The sequence below is a fragment of the Sapajus apella genome, unplaced genomic scaffold (assembly GCF_009761245.1).
Source record: "Sapajus apella isolate SASKATOON/1434 unplaced genomic scaffold, GSC_monkey_1.0 scaffold389, whole genome shotgun sequence".
Classification (NCBI taxonomy): domain Eukaryota; kingdom Metazoa; phylum Chordata; class Mammalia; order Primates; family Cebidae; genus Sapajus; species Sapajus apella.
Window position 1 is genome coordinate 46,072 of NW_022437326.1, and position 17,431 is coordinate 63,502.

Genomic DNA, 17,431 nt, shown 5'->3' on the forward strand with positions numbered 1-17,431 from the left:
GTCCTTGTTCTGCCCTGTCCTTGCTTTGACTGTGGGCAGTGCGGCCCTCCTGGGCTCAGGCTCCCCATCTGGGAAATGGGATGTCACATGAGGCCTTAGGGGGTGACAGAAGAAGGCTCTTAAGAAGAGGGAGCACCAAAAAGAGGGGCTGAAGGGAAGGGAATGGCAACTAGCACTTGAGCTGCTGCGTGCCTGTCTCTGTGCAAAAGACTGTATGGAAAGTACTAATGTGTGTATCTACTGTGTGCCAGTCTCACTATATAAAGTGTACCTACTGTGTAGCAGGTACTCTACTGAATTCTGTCTACTATGTGCCAGGCGCACCACATGAAGTCCACCTACTAGGTGCAGCATGCTCTACATAATGTAAGCTTACTTTTTGCAGAGTACTTTATATAAAGCATGCCTACTCTGTGCCACATGCCGTATGTAAGGCATACCTACTGTATGTCAGGTGCTGTACATTGAGCATGTCTACTGTGTACCTGGTGACCTACATAAAGCACACCTACTCTGTGTCAAGTATTGTACATAAATCTGGTCTACTGTGTGCTGGCTACTCTGCATGTAGTGTACCTACTGTGTGCCAGGTGCTCCAGATAAAGAGTGTCCACTGTATGCTGATTGCCTTTCACAAATCCTGTATCTTGAGTCCCTGGCCCTTTATATAAGCCATACCTGCTGTGTGCCAGGTGCTCTAAATAAAGCACACCTACTGTGTGCCAGATGTTCTACATAAGATGCTTCTCCTGTGTGTTGAGCGCTCTACATAAAGCAAAACTACTCTGGCAGCATACTTCACATAAAGCACACATATTATGTGCCAGGTACACTATTTAAAGTGTGCCAAATATGCTACATGAAGAGTACCTACTGTGTGCCAGGTATGTCACATAAAGTGTACCTACTATGCGATAGGCACTCCACATAAAATACACCTACTGTGTGCCAGGTGTTCTACATAAAGTGCACCTACTATGTGCCAGTGTGCCAGGTGTTCTACATAAAGTGCACCTACTATGTGCCAGGTGCTTTACATAAAGTGCACCTACTGTGTGCCAGGTGCTGTACGTAAACTGCACCTGCTTGTAACAGATGCTCACCTGCATCACAATGCCCAAAGCTGTCCCAGCACCCTCTCATCAGCTCTCTAGGCCAGAACCCTGGGGATTGTTGAAGAGACCGGAGTGATGGCATCCAGAGGAGGGAAGATGTCCATTTAACCTGAAAGCAAACTGAGTCTCAGAGTGGGCAAGCCTCTAGCCCAAGTTGCAGAGCTTGCAGCAACTCAGGTCCGTAAGAGCCTCAAGTCCAAATCATTTTCCTTTGCCATGCTGCCTTACCCCTATTCATTAGGGTCAATGCCGTATTAATACTGGGACATTTATAATGAAAGAATCTCAGGTAATGTGGCCCAGAGGAGAAATATCTGGAGGCCATTGGATCAGCACCTGGCTTCTCCTCCCACACCCAGGATGCTCCGTCCAACAGAGCCAGGGCTCCCCTCCTGGCCCTCCTTGGATCCTGTCCAGAATTGCCCTGTGGGGTGGACTTGGGAGAGGGGGGTCTTGAAGGATGGGGCTCCTAGCAGAGCTGCTGAGCAGGACGGTGGGGAAGACAGTGCTTCTGACACTGGCCAGGTTTTGGTGAGCCCCTAGTCCTCCCCCACCCTACTATCACTGCCAGCTCAATCAGCCAGGGAATTCAGGCTGCTGGCCCTACAGCCTCAGTGAGGTTGGGTGTCCGCCAAAATCCCCACACCCTCTGCAAGGACAGACCTCACCTGCTGGCGGTTCCATCCCTGTTAGGCTCAGGGAGCAAAACCAGAGCTTGATGAACAGGCAGGGTCCTAGGGACACAGAAGAAAGCTCCTCCGGTGGCTAGCATGGCTCAGCTCACTGCAGACCTCCTGTGTGCCTGGGATGGGCAGGCAGCCTGGAGCAGGAATGGCGGCCATCGACATTGCCAACATGAGTCGTGGAGCCTGTTTTAAGTCTTGTAAGTATATTGACCATTTTATCATTTTACAAATGAGAAATCAAGTCTGGAAAATATTTAAGTGACTACCCACAGTTACACAGCTGGTGGAGCTAGGCCGTGCACCCAGATCACCCAGCCAGCCTCACATTGTGCCCCCCTCACCACTGGGCTGTGCGCCTTCACGTCTGTAAATGGGCGTTTCCGCAGTACCATTTCACAAGGTTGTCATAATAACTAAAACAGACGATGACTGCAAAATGACATTTCAGGGATAACAAGAAGGGAGCTTGGGGGAAGTTCATTTACTAAACATGTGTTAAGTGGCATCATCTCCCCTCACACACTGTCACCAATTCTCTCAGCAGGGCAGATCTTCTCTGTCCAAACAGCCTGCAACTTTTCCCCTGATAGCCAGACTGGTATTATACCCTGCATGTTGTCCTCCGTTCCTTCCAACTAAGCAGTGGTGGCAGAACACCTCCCCCCGCCACCTGCGGAGCAGAGCCATCGACGTTGCCAACATGAGTCGTGGAGCTAAGAAACAGTCACCAACACCGTGCTGTTGCCTTTCCCCCGGACTGGAGTGCAATGGCACGATCTCGGCTCACTGCAATCTCTGCCTTCTGGGTTCCAGCAATTCTCCTGCCCCACCCTCCCAAGTATGTGAGATTACAGACGCCTGCCACCACACCCAGCTAATTTTTGTCTTTTTAGTAGAGACGGGGTTTCACCATGTTGGGCAGGCTGGTCTCGAACTCCTGACCTCAGGTGATCCACCCACCTTGGCCTCCCAAAGTGCTGGGATTACAGGTGTGAACCAGCACGCCCGGCCTGAAAATTTGTATACAGGGCTTCAGGATGTTGAAATAGAAGGTGGGCGTCAGCATCTGATGGTGGCGGCTCCACTTGTGAGCAGCACTCAGCAGGAGTCCGTCACCTGGCAGGGCAGCCAAGGGTCCTGGGCAAGGGCATCTCCCTCCCCTGACCCCCCAACGTTTTTCCCAACTCTGTTCCCACCTGCAGATACTCCCCCAGCCAGGGCTTTAGGAAGCTGTAGAAGACCTTGCCCTTTGGTACAATGGCGGCTGACATGAATGAGGACAATCAGGGGCCATGGAGGCGGTAAAGGAGGGACTTTGGGTGTGTGTGGGGAGGCTCCCAGCCAGAGGTTTCCACTTCTCCCCTCAGACCCCCACATAGCAGGAAGGGAGCCAAAGGCAGAGAAAGAAGAAAGGATGGGGGAGAAGAGAGGAGAGTAGACCAGGCTGTGGTAGCGCCGTACAGCAATGACAGCGGAACACGGCACAGCATACTTGAGTACAACTTGACGTGGCTCCAACTTAGTCTAACATGTTCTGCAACACCTGAGCATAGCTCGACACTACAGAATTCCTTTACAGGGACCTAGCCCTCCTGGCACTGTCTACCATCTCCTGACATAAACCTGGAACTTGTGACATGGCTCCAATATGTCTTAACATGTCCTGACATGGCCACAAAACACATAACAAGACCCAGCATTATACAATATGCTCTAACAAGGACTTGAGACCATCTAAAATGACCTCAGCATGTCCCATTGGCAGGCCCCAGATAGGATTTAAATATGGTCCCTTTAAGGGCCCAGATGTGGCCCAGGTCTAGTCCCAGATATTCCTCAGGCATGACTTAAATGTACCCTAAAGCCTGTCTCAGACAATACTCAAATAATGTCTTAGAACATTTATAAAGGGACCCTGAATCCCAGACGTTGGGCTCATTCCAAACATGGCCCAGGTGTGACCAGCAAGAGAAAAAGACCATCTCAAACAGCATCTCAGAAAAGAACCAGGCAGACCCCACATGACCTAAATACTCTTAGCCACAGCTGAGCTCCAGACATGACCATCTGCATATGATTCCAGGTGTAAACATACTCCAGGTGTAACCAGGACCCAGGTGTAAATATACATATGACAAGATGTTGCCATAGAGCCACATTGCCACACCGAGGTGAGCTAGAAAGGGAGGGAGGGGGCGCTTCTGAACACGGTGATCCCGCAGGGACTCCCCCAGAGGTCACCTTGGAGCAGAAAGCTAAGTGACATGAAAGATGGCCCTGGGTAGGAACCAGCCCCTGAAGCCACGCCAGGAGTATAAAAACCCAGTTCCCGGAGGGGCAATCAGATGGCCTGAAAAGTGTGTCCCTTTCTGCTTCTTTCTTCATTCCTGCTGAGAAAAGCAAAGACATAGGACAATTTCCCTCAGGGTCCAGGAGAAAGCAGGAACCAGGTGTCCTGCCAATCCACAGTGGTGATGAAATCTGGCCCAGCCATACTGCCCAAAGCAATTTGTAATTCAGTGCCATTCCCATTAAACTACCATTGACATTCTTCACAGAACTAGAAAAAAACTAGTTTAAAATTCATGTGGGACCAAAAAAGAGCCCAAATGGCCAAGGTAATCCTAAGCAAAGAGAGCAAAGCTGGAGGCATCAGCCTACCAGACTTTGAACTACACCACAGGGCTACAGTAACCAAAACAGCATGGCACTTGTAAAAGAGCAGACACACAGACCAATGGAATAGAATAGAGAGCCCAGAAACAAGACCACACACCTACTGTTATACTGGACCAAGCGTAGAAAGCACCAAGACAAAAGTATGCCTTATTGGCCGGGCGCGGTGGCTCAAGCCTGTAATCCCAGCACTTTGGGAGGCCGAGGCGGGTGGATCACGAGGTCAAGAGATCGAGACCATCCTGGTCAGCATGGTGAAACCCCGTCTCTACTAAAAATACAAAAAATTAGCTGGGCATGGTGGTGTGTGCCTGTAATCCCAGCTACTCAGGAGGCTGAGGCAGGAGAATTGCCTGAACCCAGGAGGCAGAGGTTGCGGTGAGCCGAGATCGCGCCATTGCACTTCAGCCTGGGTAACAAGAGCGAAACTCCGTCTCAAAAAAAAAAAAAAAGTATGCCTTATTGCAGGGTCATTTATTATGCCGGCGACCACAGAGGACTCACGTCTCTCCAAACTGTGGCCTTGAAAGGAGGGTGCCAAGACTTTTTATACCCGAAAAACCACCTTGGGAGTGGGGGTGAGGACCGGGGATGGGGATGAAAAAGGCTTCAGACATTCCGAGGGCTAGTGGATTCTGTAAATTACCTCCTGGGCAGAGATGAGGGTGGGGGTCTCCAGACATTCCAAGGGCCAGGGGACTTTTGCCATTCCACTTGTTACTTAAGTGGTTTACAGAAGTCAAGATAAACATTTGTTTACACATTGTCTGGGTAGTGATAGAGGTCACAGATCTTAGTTACTTATTACAAGTCACAGGAGCCAGGATGGAATTAGCTTGGGCTGCTTATTTTGGTTATTACTGGTAAGCAAAGGCTAGCAATTCTGGCAATTACTGATAAGAAAAGGTGAGAACATGCGGTGTTTGATCTTCTGCCCGCGGGTGTGAACAATGAGAACACATGGACACAGGGAGGGGAGCAGTACACACTGGGGTCAGTTGGGGGGAAATAGGGGAGGGACGGTGTGGGGTGGGGAGCTGGGGAGAGATAGCAAGGGGAGGGATGCCAGATGTAGGTGATGGGGGGGAAGGCAGCAAATCACACTGCCACGTGTGTACCTATGCAACAATCTTGCATGTTCTTCACATGTACCCCAAAACCTAAAATGCAATAAAATAAATAAATGGGGGAAAAAAAAAAGAAAGAAAAGGTAACCAGTTTTACATAGTTTGCAGAACAAACTAGCAGTTCTATTTACAGAAGCCAAGGCCAGCAGTTATTGTGAGGAGAATGGGGCAGCCGTTGCAACTTATTTTAAAAACAGTTTTGCATTTTATAAAATGGTGTTGCTCAGGTTCTGGCTCTAGGCTAGCACACTACTACTATCTGACCTTTGACAAACCTGACAAAAACAAGCAATGGAGAAAGGACTCCCTGTTCAATAAATGCTGCAGAGACCATCCCTGTGGAGGGGAAAGGGTGTTTCTTATCCCAAACTGATGTAGGAGTTGAGAAGAAATTATTTAGGCAGCGAGTGAGGGTAAGGTTTTCCTTTTAATGAAAAGCTGTCCCCAAATCATTTTCTTTTCTGACAAAGAGCAGCCTGTGAAATCAAGCGACAGACATAGGCAGGCTTGAAGCTTGCAAGGGTGAATACTGGCAGCTGTGCCAACAGGAAAGGGGCAACCTGGAGACTAGGCATGTCCAACATGGTGGCTCCATCCTCCCTTTCCCTCGACAACCACATGCCCAGTAGGGAGCAGACAACATGGTGCAGGCCAAGTGGAAAGTCCATTTGCATAACAGATTAGAATGGGGCAGCCAGCTTCGTCCGGTGCTTTGTAAAGGTCACACCTGGTCCAATCAATTTTGGGGCCCTATGTAAATCAGACACCTCCTCCTCAAGCCAGTATATAAAATCCCCTGCACTGGCACTCCAGGGCGAGCAGGAATTTCCATTCCGGTGCTCCCTCTCTCACGGGAGACAGCACTGTTCTCCTTTTGTCTTTCTTTTTCCTATTAAACCTCCGCTCTTAAACTCACTCCATGTGTGTGTCCATGTCCTTGATTTCCTTGGCATGGGGCAACGAACCTCGGGTATTACCCCAGAAAAATGAACCACTTCAAAACCAAGAAAGGAGACCTCAAGAACATCGCTGAAAAGGGGCAAAAAGGATGGGATTCTGTTTTTTTGTTTGTTTGTTTGTTTGTTTTTTGAGATGGACTCTTGCTCTGTCACCCATGTTGGAGTGCAACGGTGCGATCTTGGCTCACTGCAACCTCCACCTCCCAGATTCAAGCAATTCTCATGTCTCAGCCTCCCGAGTAGCTGGGAGTCATCCCATCCACAGGGAGGGAGCTGGGTTACTTATCTACTGATACCCAACAGTCATTACTCAGGGATGCTCCTAAGGGCATGATTTCTCCAGAATGTGCTGCCTGCACTGCAAGGGTCAGACCTGGGACAGGAGTGGGGGCTCTGATGGTGGCTCTGACAGCAGCCTGGTGAAGAACAGGGACTCCAGGTGCAGGCTGCATGGTTCAGCTCTCAACCAGCGATGGGAATTTGAGCCAGTCTCTTTACCTCTCTATGTCTCAGTCTTCTCACCTGAAAACTGGGGGTAATAACAAGGTTATCATGAAAATTAAGTGAGTTAAAATGAGCAAAGTGTTGGCCAGGCACCGTGGCTTACGTTTGTAATTCTAGCACTTTGGGAGGCAGAGGCAGATAGATTGCCTGAGCTCAGGAGCCTGGGCAACACAGTGAAACCCCATCTCTACTAAAATACAAAAAATTAGCCAGGCATGGCGGCATATGTCTGTCGTCCCAGCTACTCAGAAGGCTGAGGCAGGAGAATAGCTTGAACCCTGGAGGTGGAGGTTGCAGTGAGCTGAGATCATGCCACTGCACTCCAGCCTGGGCAACAGAGCGAGACTCCATCTCAAAAGAAAAAAAAAATGAGTAAAGTGTTTACAACAATGCTCCCAGACACATGGTCAGCCCTAAGCATGTGTGTGCCATTATTACTTAATGATAGATTAAAGACAGGAACACAGGAGCAAGAACATAGCCTCATGTGGACCATTAGAGTCTCTCAGTGATGGCTGGGCACAGTGGCTCACACCCGTAATCCTAGCACTTTGGGAGGCTGAGGTGGGTGGATCACCTGAGGTCAGGAGTTAAAGACCATCCTGGTCAACATGGTGAAACCCCGTTTCTACTAAAAATACAAAAATTAGCTGGGTATGGTGGCACATGCCTGTAGTCGGTGGAGGCTGCGGTGAGCCAAGATCGTGCCATTGCACTCCAGCCTGGGTAACAAGAGTGAAACTCTGTCTCAAAAAAAAAAAAGAAAGAAAGAAAGAAAGAAATCCAAGAAGAAAATAAAGGCAGGGTATACTATGTTCATGAACTGGAAGAATCAATATCATTGTTAAGTCTCCTCAGATTGATCTATAGATTCACAGAAATCTCAATTAAAATCCTATCAGGACTATTTGTAGAAATAGACACACTGATCATAAAATTTTCATAAAAACACAAAGGATGCAGAATAGCCAAAAATTATTTGGAAAACAATATAGTTGAAGGATTCCCATTATTCCTTTATAGGAATATGTACATACTGTAATGCTACAGTGACCAGGGCTACTGGACATACTGTAATGCTACAGTGACCAGGGCAGTGTGGTAATGGGCCAGCATGAAACAGAATAGAAAATCCAGAAATATATGCACCCAAATTTAAACAATTGAGTGATCTACAAACCTGCAAGGCAAGTTAATGCAAAAAGGATACTCTTTCCAAAAAAATTGTATGGAACAATTGGATATCTATTTTTTTAAAAAAAAACAGTCAAACCATAGTTCACACCCCATACAAAATTTAACTAAATAAATTTTGATTATAGAATTACATGTAAAATCTAAAACTATAAAAGTTTTAAAAGAAAATGTAGGAGAAAAATCTCCATAAACTCCAGTTAAGCAAAGAGTTCCTATATATGGCAGTGTAAACATAATTCATAAAAAAGTAAAATTGGTAAGTATTACCTCAAAACAATTCAAAATGTTTTCTCTAGGAAAGAAACTTCAGAGTCTAGGAAAAAGACATGTAAATCACACATCTGACAAATACTTGTAAATCACACATCTGACTTGTGCACAAAATCTATAAAGAACACTCAAACTCCAACAATAAGAAGGCAAACAACCCAAGGAAAAATTAACAGGCAGATTATTTGAACAGACACTTCACCAAAGAAAATATAGGCATGTCAAATAGGTACATGAAGGCACGAATGTTTCAATGCCATTAGTCATTGGGAAATGCAAATTAAAATCTCAGGGATATGCCACAGCACATCCATAAGGAAGGCTGGAAGCAAAACTGACACTACTAAGCGCTGCTAATTATTTAGAGGACCTAGAATTCTCATACATTACTTATGGAAATTAAACACAACGCAGATGCTTTGGAAACAGTATGGGTTTTGTTTTTTGCTTTTTTGAGACCGAATCTCACTCTGTCGCCAGGCTAGAAAGGGTACCCAAAGAGTAAAAGTGTTTACCTTTAGAAAGAGGGAGAAACCGGGCAGAGGAAGGATATGTGTAGCACCAACACTTCACCAATACTGTCACTGTGCATTTAACTTTTTGCATGAGTGAATGTATTTCCTGTCAACGGTATTACATTTAAAAATTTAGGCACCCCTGTCAAAGTCTCATCTACTCACTCTGGAGTGGCTCCCAGTTGATCTCATGGGCCTAGGGCTAAGACTCACTCTGAAAATCACTTCTGTGGTAGGATAAGGCATGACCTCTCATGCCAAATGGACCAGATTTATCCCCACTCTGCCACTCACTGAGTGACCTTGAGCAAGAGAGTTAACTTCCACTCCATAAGATGAGTGTGAACATGAAAATAACATTTACCTGGGGAAGCTAAAATGTCACCTTCTCCCTTTTCAGTGGTCTACTTGTTAATAGGACCAAAACAGTCAGTGTCCGTGGAGTTTGTAGGGCATACCTGTTCTAGAAAAGTCTCTAACCACACCTGTATCTTATAGGAATATTTGTGCATCTATTATAGCTATAAAAATAAAATCTCCACCCCAAAAGTCCTTTGATGAAGAACAACTCGATTTGTAACTAATAATATATCAAGCCATTAATGTGCATGGAAACAATTCTTACACACGGAGGCAAAACCTTTTTAAATTATTTTCTAACATTATGTCTTTTTAAAAATTTAAGACTGATTTGAATGCTTAACATGCACATTAAAAAAAACACAAAATAATGTTTCCTAAGATGATTTAATGTCATGGAAAGATGCTCACAACATATTCCTGTGTGAATAATCCAGATGAAAAAATATATATGAGTTATTACACCATTTTTAGGTAGAATTCACATAAGATAAAATTCACCATTTCAACCATTTCAAAGTGTCCAGTTCAATAGCATTTAGTGCACTCACAATGTCATGCTCCTTTGGTCACTATCTGGGTCTGGAGAATTTTTACCATCCCAGGAGGAAATCCTGTCCTGATTAGCAGGTCCTCCTCAGTCCCACCTCCCCACAGCTCCTGAAAGCCATCAATCTGCTTTACATCTCTTCACATTGGCCTGTTCTGGAAATTTTAGATAAAAGAATCATACACTATGTGACCTTTTGCATCCGATGTCTTTCATTCAGTATCATGTATTCAAGGTTCACCACAGAGTATGGATCTGTGCTTCATTCCTTTTTATGGCTGTGTAATATTCCATTGTATGGATGGGCCACACTTTGTTTATGCTTTCATCTGGTAATATATACATTGGGGTTGCTTTCATCGCTTGGCTACTGGGAATAGGGCTGCCATGAACATTCATGCACAAGCGTCTTTTTGTTTGAACACCTTTCTCAATTATTTTGAGTATATATCTAGGACGGAAAGCTTTACAGCAGAATAGAGTCATGTGGTAATTCTATGCCTCACTTTTGATGAATCAGGGGTCATTTCAGGAGGGGTAGAGTAGGTCTCTGCAGACCTCAGCGCCGGGGCTCCACACGCAGCCAAAGTCCGCCCTCCGCACGCATGACCAGCTCCGGCTTCCTGAGGGGCTCGGTGTGGTCCAGCAGGACGCGGAAGCGCAGCAGCGTGAGCGCCAGCACCACCTTCATCTCCGCCATCGCGAATGCCTGCCCGATGCAGTTCCTAGGGGAGGGAGGTGGGAACTCACACTGCAACCAAGAACCCCATCCTGGCCCCATCAAGCTGGGAACCTGGGCTGGGACACCCAGCCCCGACCAGGTCAGCCTGAGGGACAGAGAAAGTGGGCATCCGTGCCTGGAGTCCCATGTGGGCTTGCATATCCTGCGGTCCTAGCCCAGATCCAGCCCACAGCCTAGACCAAGGATTGGGTATGAGAGTGCCCTGAGCACACCAGGGACCCTTCTAGCACCAACCCAACCCTATTCTGTGGACCTCTTCCCGTAAACTCCAGAGGAGGGGAGGGAAGGAGAGCTGGAACTCGGACCATCTACAATGTCCTCCTTTTCCCCACTGTCATGCCCAGACCCCCGTACCCATCACCCTGTCCCCGCCTCAGACACAGGCCGCCCTTACCTGGGCCCTGCCGAGAAGGGAATAAAAGCCAGAGGTGACCTCTCCTTGCTGTTCTCCGGGTCGAAGCGGAAGGGGTCGTAGACCTGGAGGTGAGACCAAGGAGGCTTGCTGGGTGGGGTCTCCCAGGACCGCCAGCCTTGGGGAGACAGTCAGTTGTGTGTGTCTTGGAAGGAGGTGATGTTGGATTCTCCTGATCAAAACCCTGCCCCCTCCTCTAGGAGCCTTGAAATGGACAAAAACAGAGGGAGGGGGGAGGGAGCGGGGAGCACCTCGGGGTCCGGCCACACAGCTGGGTTGTGATGGGTTCCGAAAACACTGATGAGGCAGATAACGCCTGTGGGAGAGAAGGGGCAGTTGGGACAAGGCCCCCCTGCCTGAGGGGCCCGTCTTCCTACCCAGGAGTCTCCTTCCCCCGAGGCTGTGCGCACCTTTGGGGATCACCCGGCCGTCTGGCAGAGCAATGTCTTGGGTGCAGTGGCGGGAGACGGCAGGGACTGGGGGATGCAGCCGCAGGCTCTCCTTCACGCACATGGTCAGGAAGGGCAGCTGCGCCAGGTCATCCCTAAGGAAACACCCCAGCCCCAGTCATTATCGAGGGAGCAAAGACACAATTCTACAGCTTCTCTGTGTGCAAGTGAGACCTTTTCTTTTCTTTTCTTTTTAACTTTTTAAAAGAATTGTTACAAAGTCACAGGAATGATAAAAACAGTGTGACAATATTGCAAAAACAAGAAAATAGACCCATGGAGCAGAAGGGAGAGCTCAGAAAGAGACATGAGAGTAAGTAAAAACTTCACATTTGGTGAAGGGGTCCCCACGTCCCCCAAACAAAATCCTGGGAAATGCATGGATTTTACAGTTGTGAAAGAAAAATGTGGACCAATTTAACTTCATAGAAATTAATCCAAAGTGCCCTCCAAAAATTAAGAGGCAATATCTTGCAACATAGGACAGAAAAAAAGATTAATTTTAATACACATTCTTAAAAGTAAATGCTTTTCAAGAATCCAAAGAAAAAGAGCAAAAATAGTAAGAAAACCAGCTCCGTAAAAAGAAAGCAAATAACATCAACATGTACAAGAGATGTTCAGCCTCGCTCTTGTTTTTTAAAATATCCATCAAAAGAAGAAATATGAAGATTGGCCAAGATTTAAAATTCAATAATGCAATAGTACTATCAGCAAAGTTATGGGAAAGTTTTGCCATAAAACTCAGCTAATAGTAAAGGATTTGCAATCGTCTTGTACGGTGGCTCATGCCTGTAAACTCAGCACTTTGGGAGGCTGAGGCAGACAGATTGCCTGAGGTCAGGAGTTCAAGACCAGCCTGGGCAACATGGTGAAACCCCATCTTTACTAAAAAAAAATACAAAAAATTAGCTGGGCATGATGGTGGGTGCCCGTAATCCCAGCTGCTCGGGAGGCTGAGGCGGGAGAATCACTTGAACCTGGGAGGTGAAGTCTGCAGTAAGCTGAGCTCATGCCATTGCACTCCAGCCTGGGCAACAAGAGTGAAATTCTGTCTAAAAAAAAAATTGTACAGTGCAAATGGTCTTAGATTCAGCAATTGCACTTCAGGAAATTTGTCCTGCAGAGATGCTTATACATGTAAGGAATGATTCACTGTACACACAGGCTGACTGCATTGTGTCCAGTTTAGCAAAAATTTGGGGACAAGACAAATATACATTAGTGGAAAAATGTTTAGGTAAACACCCACACAATGGAATACTACACAGCTAAACAAAAGGAGGACATAGGGATCATTAATCTCATCACATACCACAGGCTAGCAGGTAAATCAGTACAGACACTCTGGAAGGCAAATTGTAAATATCTACTATAATTGAAAACATTTAATGTCCTCTTCAATGTAGAAATGAGCTGAATAAAATATGGAATAAAATATACAGCACTCAGAAAAAGACAGCATTAAGGCACCCTGTTGAGTGAAAAAAAGTTACAAGCATATACATATGTACATGTAAAAGACCAGAAAATATATGGAAATATATTTATAAAAATGAGTGATTCATAAATGATGCAGAGATAGGTGATTGATTGATTGAAAGATGATAGATAGCTGATATAGAGAGATATAAAGATACATAGATACATAAACACATAGATAATAGGTAGACATAGAAACATAGATAATAGTAGATAAATAGATAATAGATGAAAGATACATAATCATATGTATCATCATAGGTGATAGAGATGATAGATAGATAGATAGATAGATAGATAGATACATACATACATACATAGATAAATTTATGGCTTAGAGACACCTTTGGAGAATGAGAGAGGATTGGGTGGGGTGGCAGGATTGTCAAGGAAAACCCCAGTCTTATCTGTAATGTCTCATTTGGTGCAAGAAGAACTCTCTTTTATCATTGGTTTTGGAATTTAATGCTCTTTTTCCATATGACATATATAAACACACAATGGAATACCATTTAGCCTTTTAAAAAGATAAAATTGTCTCATTTGCCACAACACGGAAGAACCTGGAGGAACTTACGCTAAGTGGAGTAATCCAGGTGCGGAAAGACAAACACACGTGATCTTACTTATCTTGGGACCTAAAATAGTCGAGCTCATAGAAATAGGAGTAGAATGGTGGTTACCAGAGGCCAGGGCTAGGGGAGGGACAGGGAAGGGTGAGATGCTGGTCAAAGGGCAGAAGCTTCAGTTAGACAAGACGGATACGTTTTTGAGACCTGCTGCACAGCGTGGCGCCTTTAGTGAACAATGTATTGTATTAGTTGAAATTGCTGAGAGAGTACATTTCAAAGGTTCTCAACACAAAGAGGATAAATATATGAAGTGATGGATTTGTTCATTACCTTGATTTAATAATTTCAGGTTGTATACATGCATCATAACATCATACTGTACCTCTAATACATATATAATTAAAACTTGTCAATTAAAGATAAATAACACATTTAAAAGCAAACTCATTTTTCAAAATTTATATTTTAAGAAAAGCAAAGGATCTCAGAGATAATGTACTGACCTGTGTCTATTTTATGTACTTTCATTTACAAGGAAAAGCGCAGTGCGTGTTCATATAAATAAATATCACAGTATGGGCTCATATAAATGTGGGCATCGGGATAGCCATTTCCTGGAAGAATACACAGGAAACTGTTGCCCATAGTCACCGCTAAGGTGGAGCTTAATAAGGAAGCTCATTTTTATCATTAAGTGTTCTGGGCCTTTGCTTTTAACCACTCGCATAATTTTGCTTGAAATCTTGGTTTTATACTCTGGGACATGGGTCAGGGCAAAGGTTTTCTGTGAAAAACCTTAAAAGCACAGGCAATAGAGAAGTGAAATTATATCAAGTGAAAAAGCTTCTGCACAGCAAAGGGAACAGTCAAGAAAGTGAAGAATCAACCCACAGAATGGCAGAAAACATTCGCAAATTACCCATCTGACAAGCGGATAATAGCCAGAATACATAAGCAGCTCTGACAAGTCAATAGGAAAAAAAATCTGATTTAAAAATGGTCAAAAGATCTGAATAGACATTTCTTAAAAGAAGGCATACAAATGGCAAAGAGGTAGATGGGAAAAAATGCTCAATGTCATTAATCGTCAGAGAAATGCAAATCCAAACCACAATGAGTTATCATCTCATCCCAGTTAAAATGACTTTCATCAAAAAGACAGGCAATGATGGATGCCGGTGAGGATGTGGAGACAGGGGGCTCTCACACTGTTGGTGAGACTATAAGTTAGCACCGCCACTGTAGAGAACAGCTCAGAGGTTCCTCAAGAAACTAAACTAGAACTACCATAAAACTGAGAAATTCCACTACTGAAAAGAAAGAGAAGAGATTTCTATCCCAAAGAAAGAAAATCAATCTATTGAAGAGGTATCTATACTCCTGTGTTTATTGTGGCGCTATTCACAAGAGCCAAATGATGGAATCAACCTAAGTTCTCATTCATTGATGAATGGATAAAGAAAAGGTGGTGTGTATATTATGCCACCGCTAAAAAGACTGAAATTCTGTCATTTGTGGCAACATGGATGGAACTGGGGATCACTGTGGTAAGTAAATAAGCCAAGCACAGAAAGACACATATCACATGTTCTCACTCACATGCGAGACCTGAAAAAGTGGGTCTCATGAAAATAGAAGGTAGACTGGTAGAGGGGAGGAAGGGATGAGGAGAAGCTGATTAATGGGTACAAATATGAGGTTTGATAGGAGAAATAAAACCTAGCACTTGATAGATCTGGGGTCTCACTATAACATACAGTATGTACTGTACATTCCAGAGTAGTTTGCGTATGTTATGTTTCTAGCATAAAGAAAAGACGAATATTTCTGGCGATGGATATCCCAAGTACACTGATTTGATCTTTATTAATTATATGAATATATTAGATTATCACATGTATTTCAAAACTATGTGCCTCTATTATGCATCAATAAATATGTGTTTCAAAAAATGAAAATGCAAAAAAATTCTTGATTTTCAAAGCATAAAAATGTTTCTTCCTCTCCCAGGACTGCTGTGCTGAGCAAAGGTGTGGATGGGAGGACACTGAATCCAAGACATCTGTCCACTCCAATGCTTCCTCTCCTTCCTCCAGGCCCTGGCCTTGCTGGGGCCTCAGAATGTCCCCCCATGCCCTCATTCTACAGCTGGTCCTCTCCAGTATGCCCTCCACACTAGCACTAGAAAGGACTTCCTGGTACCCAGATCTGACCTGTCCCTCTCCTGCTCAAACACTTCCCTTGGCTCCCCATTGCCCTTGGGTTAAAACTGAAGACATTAACATTTTCCCCAAAGCTTCCGCAGTCAGCCCCTGCTACCATCTCCAGTTTTATCATCTCGCCATGACTCAGTCTCTCCCTCTTTCTCCCCTTCTCCTTTCTGTCCCCACTCTGCTGTCTCTCTCTCTGCCTCTCTCTCTCTCCCTCCCCTGAAGACCCGAGGCAGTCTTGTTGACCTAGAGCACTGTTCCCCAACTGTACCCAATTATCTACTGATCATTATTCAGGCTCTCAACTGAGACACTTTCTATACCCCCATGCATGCTCCTGTTACTGTAAGCCCCATCACTGCCCATGTGGGCTGCGAGTGTCCTGACCAGGGACAGTTCCCCCACCAGGCTGGGAGCACGTGGAAAACAGAGCCCTGGGTTGGGTCCTTCCCAGGTCTCCGGAGCACAGAAAGATGCTGTGCGCAGATGTGAGGGTGGAATGCAGGGTTAGAGCGTTTGCTGAACGAGGACTGGATGGATGAATGGTGCAGGTGTTCTGGACAAGAATAGATGACATTTACCCCCAGGTCTGCCTTATAAATCCCGGGGCTGGACAGGAGGGTAGGAATTAGGCAACAGAAGAGCAAACACTCAAGAAGTGAAGATGTTCGAAAAAATTATATTATTTCTGGGAGAAAAGGAAGAGAGTGGACGGGAAGTTCGTTTGCTGAACATGGGCTAAGTGGCGTTATCTGTCCTCACATATCATCACCAATTCTCTCAGCAGCCCGGCCTTTCACTCCTAAGGGCTTACAACCTTTCCCCTAACAGTCGGGTGGGTATTAAGCCCTGTCTGTGGTCCTCTGCTCCTGTTCCCACTAAGCAATAGTGGCTGAATCAACTCTTCCTCCCCTCCCCACCTGGAGAGCAGAGCCAATGACAGGGGCTCAGGAACAGCCACCAGCACCCTCACTCACCATTCAATCTCTTTAGGCTCACGGTCCTTCAGAAGCTCTTGCACCTCCTGCCTGCAGCGCTCCTGGTATTCTGGGTGCTTTGCAAGGTGGTAGAGTAGCCAGGAGAGACCACTGGCCGTGGTGTCATGGCCTGAGGGGCAGCAAGACAGGATTGGGTTTCTGGGCTGCTTCAGCACCTGAAGGTGGACAGCACCCACACACTGAGGACTTCCGGGAGGATGGGGGAGGGGGCGTGGGAAGACTGAGGGGGTCCGGCCACTAGATTCCTGGAATGGAGAGATCCCGGCCCTGCTAGAGCCCCACACTGGGACCCTCACCCTCAAACATGAAGGTGTCAGCTTCTGCTCTTATGTCTTCATCAGACAACTCCTTCCCATCTTCATCCTGGAGAGAAGGCAATAATCCCCCCCAAGCACCCCACCATAAAAAGTCACACCAGCTCTGAAGGCTCTTGAATCTTATTGAGACAATCTCTGAAGATTCATCCTCTTTCCAGAAACCCCAGTCCATCTTGCACTCCTAGACCCCACCTGGTCACTATGGCCAGAGCCCCCACCCCATGGGCTTCCTCCCTGGGTTCCTTGCCTCCTCTTGGGTCCCTATTGGGAAGACTCAATGACCCATGAAT

General features: G+C 45.8%; 1 protein-coding gene across 3 annotated transcripts in view; it reads right to left on the bottom strand.

Moving 5' to 3' along the window:
• Positions 1–9,141: 9,141 nt before the first annotated feature.
• Positions 9,142–17,431, bottom strand: part of LOC116545816 (cytochrome P450 4F3) — a 13,308-nt gene continuing 5,018 nt past the window's right edge. For 2 of the 3 annotated variants that reach the window (XM_032272263.1, XM_032272265.1), the window contains 6 exons: positions 17,121–17,187; positions 16,804–16,933; positions 11,524–11,657; positions 11,365–11,429; positions 11,096–11,178; positions 9,142–10,684 (listed from right to left, as the gene is read on the bottom strand). In XM_032272263.1, the coding sequence (XP_032128154.1) occupies positions 10,519–10,684; positions 11,096–11,178; positions 11,365–11,429; positions 11,524–11,657; positions 16,804–16,933; positions 17,121–17,187 (645 nt within the window). In that variant the 3' untranslated portion in view covers positions 9,142–10,518. Of the gene's footprint in view, positions 10,685–11,095; positions 11,232–11,364; positions 11,430–11,523; positions 11,658–16,803; positions 16,934–17,120; positions 17,188–17,431 lie in introns of all 3 variants that reach the window. The other variant, XM_032272264.1, reaches the window with a different exon arrangement.